General features: G+C 39.5%; 1 protein-coding gene across 1 annotated transcript; it reads right to left on the reverse strand.

The window, feature by feature from the left end:
• Positions 1-4269: 4269 nt before the first annotated feature.
• LOC133647806 (G-protein coupled receptor 6) lies at positions 4270-8621 on the reverse strand. The gene is made up of 2 exons (XM_062043511.1): positions 8484-8621; positions 4270-7320 (listed from the first exon to the last, which is right to left on the reverse strand). Exon 2 carries the CDS (start codon positions 7293-7295, stop codon positions 6300-6302), a length of 996 nt encoding a protein of 331 aa, XP_061899495.1. The 5' UTR covers positions 7296-7320; positions 8484-8621; the 3' UTR covers positions 4270-6299.
• Between the last annotated feature and the right edge of the window lie 1602 nt (positions 8622-10223).

The raw sequence follows: 10223 nt of genomic DNA on the forward strand, positions 1-10223 counted from the left end.
TTTATATATTTTGATCATTATAAGCATATGGCAGCGTGTTAATTTCACAGACGCATCACAACGTTTGCTATTACCTTCAACAACTACTAATCATTGCAGACTTAATGAGAATTATATTTATATGGGGTTTTTCTCTCAAGACTCAATGCGCTTTACATAGTGAAACCCATTATCTACAACAATGACTACTTTGGGACAAATGATGATCCAGAATTTTGTATTTTTGAGCCTGAATATACAGAGGATGAGCTGCAAGTTTTAGAAGCTGAGTTATAAGTAGATATATCAAGGAGCAGTATTGCTAAGTGCTAAACAAGAAATAAAAACTACGGACATAATAGAATCATCACTTACTGTACAATGTCTGCTCTTACTGGGATGCTATTTTCTTCGCGTTTAGAGAAGGAATGAATTATAATCCTCACAACGCTTCAACAACAAAAACTACTACTATTCATTGCAGACTTCAGGAGAGACAACAATGACTACTTTGGGACAAATGATGATCCAGAATCTTGTATTTTTGAGCCTGAATATACAGAGGATGAGCTGCAAGAGTCATGAGTAGATATATCAAGTAGCAGTATTGCTAAGTGCTAAACAAGAAATACAAAACTACGAACATAATAAAACAATCACTTATTGTACAATGTCTGCTCTCACTGGGATGCCGACCAATGGGATGTTCTTTCCTCCCCTCTTAGATAAGGAATGAATTATAAAGTTGACCAACTTCTCAGTTTATGGCAACAATCTTCTACTATACAAGTGAGAGGCATGACTTATAATCTAGAATTAACTTTCACCAACTCAGAGGAGCTCACCGGCTCAATATTTCATTAGCTGCATAAGAAGTAGCAGTATTGCTACGTGCTAAACAAGAAATACAAACTACGAACATAATAAAACAATCACTTATTGTACAATGTCTGCTCTCGCTGGGATGCCGACTGGTGGGATGTTCTTTTTTTCGCGTTTAGATAAGGAATTAATTATAATCCTCACGTTTGCTATTACCTTCAACAACAAAAACTACTACTAATAATGGCATACTTCAGGAGAGACAACAATGACGGCTTTGGGACAAATGATGATCCAGAACCTTGTATTTTTTAGCCTGAATATACGGAGGATGAGCTGCAAGTTTTAGAAGCCGAGTCATAATTAGATATATCAAGTAGCAGTATTCCTACGTGCTAAACAAGAAATACAAACTACGAACATAATAAAACAATCACTTATTGTACAATGTCTGCTCTCACTGGGATGCTGATCAATGCAATGTTCTTTTCTTCGCGATTAGATAAGGAATAAATTATAATCCTCACAAATGATGATCCAAAATCTTGTATTTTTGAGCCTGAATATACAGAGGATGAGCTGCAAGAGTCATGAGTAGATATATCAAGTAGCAGTATTGCTAAGTGCTAAACAAGAAATACAAAACTACGAACATAATAAAACAATCACTTATTGTACAATGTCTGCTCTTACTGGGATGCTGACCAATGGGATGTTCTTTCCTCCCCTCTTAGATAAGGAATGAATTATAAAGTTGACCAACTTCTCAGTTTATGGCAACAATCTTCTACTATACAAGTGAGAGGCATGACTTATAATCTAGAATTAACTTTCACCAACTCAGAGGAGATGCAGTAGCTCACCGGCTCAGTATTTCATTAGCTGCATAAGCTAGTTGCCTCTCTGCGATCACGGCGCCACTAAAAGTAGTTCCTCTGTGTTAGCGTTTATAATAACAATATCACCAATACTTGGTTGATATTCTGGTCACGACATGTACAGTCGTGGTCAAAAGTTTGCATACACTTGTAAAGAACATAATGTCATGGCTGTCAATAATTTCTACAACTCTTATTTTTTTTGTGATAGAGTGATTGGAGCACATACTTGTTGGCCACAAAAAAACATTCATGAAGTTTGGTTCTTTTATGAATTTATTATGGGTCTACTGAACATGTGACCAAATCGGCTGGGTCAAAAGTATACATAGAGCAATGTTAATATTTGGTTACATGTCCCTTGGCAAGTTTCACTGCAATAAGGTGCTTTTGGTAGCCATCCACAAACTTCTGGTTGAATTTTTGACCACTCCTCTTGACAAAATGTGTGCAGTTCAGCTAAATTTGTTGGTTTTATGACTTGGACTTGATTCTTCAGCATTGTCCACACGTTCAAGTCAGGACTTTGGGAAGGCCATTCTAAAACCTTAATTCTAGCCTGATTTAGCCATTCCTTTACCACTTTTGATGTGTGTTTGCATTGTCTTGTAAAGCACCAGTTCCATTGGCAACAAAACAGGCCCAGAGCATAATACTACCACCACCATACTTGGTGATAGGCATAGTGTTCCTGGGATTAAAGGCCTCACCTTTTCTCCTCCAAACATATAGCTGGGTATTGTGGCCAAACAGCTCAATTTTTGTTTCTTCTGACCACAGAACTTTCCTCCAGAAGGTCTTATCTTTGTCCATGTGATTTCAGGTGAAACAAAAATTGAGCTGTTTGGCCACAATACCCAGCAATATGATTGGAGGAAAAAAGGTGAGGCTTTTAATCCCAGGAACAACAGGTCTACCGTCAAGCATGGTGGTGGTAGTATTATGCTTTAGGCATGTTTTGCTGCCAATGGAGGGAGAGCACTTTTAAAAGCGACACACAGTCAATTTGAAAAATCCCTCCTTTTTGGTACCACCCTAATTTTGATAGATTTCACCACCAGGGGTGCAAATGAGATCTCTATTTTTTGTTTTTTGTAATGTGCTCAAGGCCGTTGAAAAACGAGTCACGGACCACAGATGGCCCCTGTGCCGCACTTTGGGCAACCCAGCTGTAGAAGCTAACTGTTAGTGGCCACTATAGTCTAAGTACCGTAGTGTATTTGTTCATCCTATGGTCACATATGGGATGCGGGTTGTCTTACGTCAGCACCGGAAGTCGTAAAATCAGCTGTTCACCTAGCGGGTTTTTTCGGGGATGAATATGGAAGTCCTTCTCTAGCTGCCGTCTTGTTTTATCATGTATGCACCTGTTAATACCTTTGTTTACTTTTGTATGCACATTAAATCAAGAAAAAAATCCTGACTTTGGAGCAATGTTCACAGACTCTAGTATTTGGCTCTCTATTAGATGCAATGGTTTTCCGTATTGGGACCTTGATTTCGGTCCTAACTTGTTCACTGCCAGTCTTCATACGGAAGGTACTTTTCCTTGTTGATGTCTCAAGAATGGTAGCAATACAACACACACACACACACACACTGGTTATCATTTGGAATGGGGACCAAGTTTTTGATCATCACTTGTGGGCACCACCCTTTCTACAGGTTGTGGAGGCGTAAAAAAAATTAGGTAAAATGGCCACTGCCCAGTTAGCTCATACACGTCTTTAAATATCTGGATTGATGAAGTAATGTGCTGATCATTCTTACTGGGGACCCTGGGGAAAAATAGTTAATATGGTTCATGGAGACCAAATTTAAATAATTTTGCATAATTCACACAAATTTGTACGTGACTACTGAGGACCATTAAAAAAAAAAAGTTCAAATTAAATATGACCTGATCCTCAGAATACAGCACTACAGATGTCCTCTTATAGGAAGTTTCAACACTTAAATGTACCAGCTACAGCCCGATGAGGGGGCTGCTGTGCAAATGTCTCACACTCAAACTAACCAGTAAACATGTTTTATGGGCCAAAGCTTAAAAATCACTTAGGCATCTTCAGAATGGATCTGACTATCATTTAAAAAGGTTTTCCTTTAGGGGACCTGTTTATTTGTCCCCATACCGTCAGAGGTCCCCTAAAGGTGACTGTGTAAACAGAGCGATGTCCCCATTAAGTAAGCATTGCCAGAACGCACACACACACACACACACACACACACACACACACACACACACACACACACACATACACACACATACACACACACACACACACACACACACACACACACACACACACACACACACACACACACACACACACACACACACACACACACACACACACACACACACACACACACACACACACAGAGTGAACAAACAACATTCAAATGCGTCTCGGTGTAAATTGATGCTGTTTCCCACGACAAGCACTTTGCTCCACCTGTGTGCCAATAGCCTCCTCAAACAGACCCACCTGCACTCAGGCCACGTCGACGCTAAAGAAATAAAGCATGAGACGCCAGCCGCTTATTTAGTTTTTTTTGCATTTTTAGTGCTTTATTTTTTCATCTGGTAGAAAATACACAGCAAAGACAAAAACAAATACAAAATAAATTTAAAAAATGGCACACAGTTCACAATACAATAGGGACTGGACTAGACAATACTGCTTTGGCATTCCCAAATAGAAACAAACACACTAAACATTGAATAAAGTGCAGGTTTTCCATTCCGTTTGTCTTTTAGGTACATTCACAGGTGTTTGGTTTTTTTTCACAGACTTTTCTTGTTCACAGCGTTTCTCTCTTCAGTTTGTTGACAAATGTTAAAGTGCAGATACTGGATGGGCACCACTTTACAGCCAAGGAATATGTTTTTGTAAATCATACATTTGGTTTTAGCAATACACATGGGGGAGAATAAAGTGAGGAGAAAAAAAAAGTCATAATGAAGATTTTGTTTTTAATTGTGAAACTTCCACAATTCTTTTTAAAAGAACAAACAAAACATTTTTAAGTCGTAATGTGAGAGAAAAAAAATGTGTTCTATTGCTCCTGAACAGGTACTAAGGAGGAACACAATAAAATAGTTGAAATGTTAACATTTTCTAGTTTTTTTTCCAAGAAAAAAGTTGCAATGTTGTGCAAGATGAAACTTCAACGTTACAATTTCAGCCCTGTAATATTATGACTCGGGTGTCATAGCATGACTTATTAATCTTGCCACGTTACGACTTGTCTCGTAGCTACTCGTGACATTATAACCCGAATCTGGTAATGTTACGACTTAAATCTCGTTACATCACAATTTTTCTAACCCAAGATAACAAATCAATCTCAAGTGGTGCAACTTTTTTCGTAATGTTGTAGATTCTTTGCGTAAATTGCAAAATATCTTAAAAGTCATACCATTACGGCCTCTGACTTCTTTTTGGCAGCATGATGACTTTATCTTGTAACGTAACGTTGCGACTTTTCCCTCGTAACACTATTTACTCAGAATGTTATGACTTCAAAGGCGTAACATTGCAACTTTTTTTTCGTACCACAACAACTCTGACATCATAACATTACAACTCCACAATTTTTTTGTAACATTACGAGTAAACTGCGGTACATTTCACGATATGTCGTCGTAACGTTCCAAATTAACCTGACCACTGTGTTCTTCTTACAATAAAAGCCTTATCCTTGAAGTACGTCAATTCATTTACGTAATAATGCTACACATTTTGTCTCGCAACAATACGACTTAAAGTGGTAAAGCTAATGACTAGGAGACTTTTTCCTTGTAACATTTCAACTTAAGTCGTGACTTTTCTCGCATGATTACAAGTATTTCCTTGGAACATCATGACTTCAAAGTTGTAAAATTGCAACTTTTTTTCGTACCGCAACTCTGACCTTATAACATTACAACTCCACGACTTTTTCGTAACATTACGAGTAAATTGCGGTACATTTCACGATATGTCGTCGTGACGTTCCAAATGAACCTAGCCACTGTGTTCTTCTTACAATAAAAACCTTATCTTTGAAGTACGTCAATTAATTTACGTAATAATGCTACACATTTTTTCTCGCAACAATACGACTTAAAGTGGTGAAGCTAATGACTAGGATACTTTTTCCTCGTAACATTTCAACTTAAGTCGTGACTTTTCTCGCATAATTACAAGTATTTACTCGGAACGTTATGACTTCAAAGTTGTAAAATTGCAACTTTTTTTTCATACCACAACAACTCTGACCTCATAACATTACAACCCCACGACTTTTTCGTAACATTACGAGTAAATTGCGGTACATTTCACGGTAGGTAGTCGTAACGTTCCAAATTAACCTGGCCGCTGTGTTCTTCTTACAATAAAAACCTTATCCTTGAAGTACGTCAATTCATTTACATACTAATGTTACACATTTTTTTCTCGTAACAATACGACCTAATGTGGTAAAGCTAATGACTAGGCAATGTATTAAGCCCTAGCCTTGTTGTAAAGTGGTAGCACCGAATACATGAGACAGCGCTTGTGTTGGTGAAGTCTTCAGAGAGTCCGTGGTCAAGTGATACTTTGTTCTGCGCCCCCTACAGGAGCACCAGTGGGCTCAGACCTCACTGGGCGACCTGGAGCGGTAGGCGGCGTTGGGCCGGAAGCAGCCACAGAGGAGTATGTAGATGGAGCGCTGGATTTCTGTGTTTCTGTAAGCGTAGATAATGGGGTTGATCATAGAGTTGTAGGTAGCCGGCAGCAGCGTGGCGTAAGTGTACACTGACGGGTACTCCCGCTCGCCCACCAAGCAGTAGATGGCGAAGGGCAGCCAACTGGCGCCGAACGTCCCCAAAATGATGGCCAATGTGGACACGCCCTTCTTGGTGGCCACGTAGTGCGAGGTGGCGAAGAAGTGCTGCTGCAGTGCGATCTGGTGGGCGTGGCGGCACACGATCTTGCAGATCTTGAAGTAGAGAGTCAGCATGAGCATGAAGATGACGAAGAAGGACACGGCCAGCAGAGTCAAGTTGCTGCGGGTCAAAGGTCGCACGATGCTGCAAGAGGCCGGCTCGTCCAGGCAGTTCCAGCCCAGGACCGGCAGCAGGCCCAGGAACAGGGACACCCCCCAGGTGCCCACCAGCATCAGGTGCACGTACTGAAGGGTCTTCTCTGAGAAGTAGGTGAGGGCGTTGTAGAGGGAGAAGTAGCGGTCGATGGTGATGGCCAAGAGGCTGATGATGGACGCCGTGAAAGACGCCACCAGGAAGCCCACAGTCACAAGACTCACAGTCTGGGACGAGATCACGTACTGAAAGACGAAGTTGAGGATTAATCCCACGCCGGCCAGCAGGTCGGCCGTGGCCAGGCTCCCGATGAGCACAAACATGGGAGTCCTAAGCGTGGGCGTGTAGAAGATGATGGCCACCACGATGGCGTTCTCGCAGGCGATGACCGTGCCCGACATGCACAGCATGATGTCCCACGGGTTGACCGGGAACATGAAGGGGGCGGTGGAGAACTCCAGGGTGCCGTTGAGCCCCGGCGAGTCCGCCTCCATCCACGGCAGAGCGTCCGCAGCCGAGGAGTCATTCGCCGGCAGAGAGTCGTTCATATCTCCACGCTGGCTTCTTTCTCTCCTGCGGAAGCAAGCAGAAGAGACTGACTCAGCAAAAAAATACCTTCATCAAGCTTGAAGTAGATCAAAATAAGCAATGCGAGGCTTGTGTGCACCAACGCTCGACTCTCAGCATGTTGTTTTTGGCAGCTCATCATTAACTACCGTTGTTGTGCTTGATGCACAATAGCACCGAAAATAACATAACTAATGTTTTTGGAGCTACAATTGCAAAATAAGCATATATCTCAGCATTCATATGGCAAATAAGACGTACTATTGTGGTAAAGAAGTTGTAATGTTGGGGAACATTTGCTGTGAACAATATAGCATGAAGAAAGAGTGTTATGCTGCAAGAAAATTGATGTAACTGTGAGAAATATTTATTCATAACAATAATAAAAAGTAGTAAAAGCGATGTTATTGGCAAAAATGACGGAAATGTAGAAATAAATGAGTAAACTTTTGTTGTACATTTCTGAGAAAGAAGGGGGAATGTTGGGGTAAAAAAGTATTGTTAGGGAATATAGTTGTCAAAGATACAGCATTGAATGACAGGGCAAATAGTATTATATGAAAAAAAAAATTTGTTTTTATTTTATTGGCACGACACCATAATATTCCGCCCAAAAAGTGGCAAAGCTACATGACAAAATTACATCTGACAAATCATAGTCGCATGATATGACCGCACAATAACCTTACAGGTTGATTGTCTCTCCCCATTAACACGCCACTAGAGGCAATAATCTTAAAAATTGTGTTTTTCAGCATCAACTGGGGGACATATTATGTTTATGATAGCGAACGTTTGCCTCAAAAAGTCAGTTTTTCAGCCACAATAAGATCAGATATAATGCCTGTCACTCCGATGCATTTGACGGGGCTATGAGTAAGAATCAATGCCATAATCTCTCAGCACATCCGGTATCGTGTGCATACTTGCTTCTATGCTCAACCTGTTATATACATTTATCATCAAAAAACATGCTCGAGTAAAAATATTGTAGTCATGTGGTAAACAGGCATTAATCAATTTAAGTCCATATAAAGAAGAAAAATGTGTTTTTAAAAGGAGAATTTCCCTTGATTTTTAGGAGCTGTCCATAGTGCTGAAGCATGATCCCATTCAAACTCAATGCTGACTGTCATACAATAAAATGATGAAATGAAGGTGCAGTTTACCTTACTCCAGCGGGATGAGTTGAGGTTGGCGTGGAAGTGATCTGGCACCCGCAGCCCCCCTACAGGATGGCAGGTAGCGTCTGCTCTCAGGTGAAGCCCTCGATCGCATGGGACGCACAGCCGACAAGGCAGAGGTGGTGTGAAGCATTGGCGGGGAAGAGGAAGAGAAAAGTGATGCCCGTGTGATGAAAGGCCAGCGGAAGCGCAGGGATGGCTTTAAACGTCTGTGACGTCGCCATGGGGAGGAGGAAGAGGAGTGGCGTGTGAGGAGGAGGGATGTTTGCACTTCTTTCAGATATCAGGTCATTCATTCAGGAGGTGTTGGATTAGGCTTCATTCATTCGCGGCCACCTTTGATTAGATAAAGTCAAAACACAGGGGAAAAAAAAAAGATGTAATATTTTTGCTCCAAATCTAAAATTCTACAACAAAAGAAAAATAATAAAATAGCTTATTTATTTGAACCAAAATGTAATATAAATCCTATTGGTAATATTGGACAACCACTTGGGAAAAAATAAGATAACTCCAAAACTGTTTTATCTTATCTTACATTAACCACAATTAAAACAAATATGCTAGAAATTCAAATGAAAATTGTGTTAGTTTATAATTAGCAAATCATAAAAAAAAAAAAAAAAAAAAAAAAAAAATAGTAATATTAAAAAATAAAACAAAAATCATTCAGTATTAATATACTGTATCTTAATTGAACTATAACTTTTCCTGTAAAAAAAGTGTTATTAACCTTAAAGGGGAAGTGCACTTTTTTTGGAATGTTGCCTATCGTTCACAATTATTATGAAGGACATGAGTGATGGATTTTTTTAATGCATTCCAAATATTAAATAAATGTGATCAAAAGTCCGCTTACAATGGAGCCTATAGGAGCCGTTTAATTCTGCCTATAGAGCCTCTAAAAACATCCAAACACCTCCATTGATGCTTTATATACATGATGTAATTATATATATAATGGAGTAACAGGCACATTTATAATAACATTTAATATTTACATATTGTGATAATTTCAAGCATACACGGCGCATTCATTTAAAAAATGTTTGCTTTTTTTATTAAACAACATCACTGATTATTACTCACTGCAGTCTTCATGAGAGCCAACAAACATAATAAAACATCACTTATTGTACACTTATTGTATTAGGATGCCGACTGCTGGGTGTTTATATATTTCCATTTAGTAATCCTCGCAAAGAAACAGGGGTTGGAACCAAGCGTCTTTTAGTGTCATTTTCCGCCATTTCCGGTTCTAAATTGGCAGTCAAAGTGTACCAGCTTGTCGGAATACGTCCTCGTCCTTCTACTATCCAGGTGAGAGACATAATTTATGATCTACAATAAACTTTCACGAGCCAAGGAACCTTGGAAGCAGGTTACAACTCGATGATGTCAACATTTGCACACAAACTTGTGAACCTGGCACAGCTATAAATAGTTTGTCTGTGTTAGCGTTTGTAATAACAATATCACTAATACTTGGTTGATATTCAAGTCACAAAATATTAAATGGAGTAATGTTTTTAATGTTTTTTATTGGATTTTATGGGCGGAATAGAGGACCTATTGGCTGCATTGTAAGAAAGCTTTTTATTTACGTTTATTCACGAATTAGAATGCATTAAAAAAAATACATGTTGTTATACTGATTGTGAACAATAGGCAAAATTTCCCAAAAAGTTAAGTCCCCCTTTAAATTACTAAAAAAAAAGAAAAAAA

The sequence above is a fragment of the Entelurus aequoreus genome, linkage group LG04 (genome assembly GCF_033978785.1).
Source record: "Entelurus aequoreus isolate RoL-2023_Sb linkage group LG04, RoL_Eaeq_v1.1, whole genome shotgun sequence".
NCBI lineage: Eukaryota > Metazoa > Chordata > Actinopteri > Syngnathiformes > Syngnathidae > Entelurus > Entelurus aequoreus.

Coding starts and splice junctions, on each gene's coding strand:
- LOC133647806 (XM_062043511.1), bottom strand. CDS start 7,295: ATGAACGACTCTCTGCCGGCGAATGACTCCTCGGCTGCGGACGCTCTG.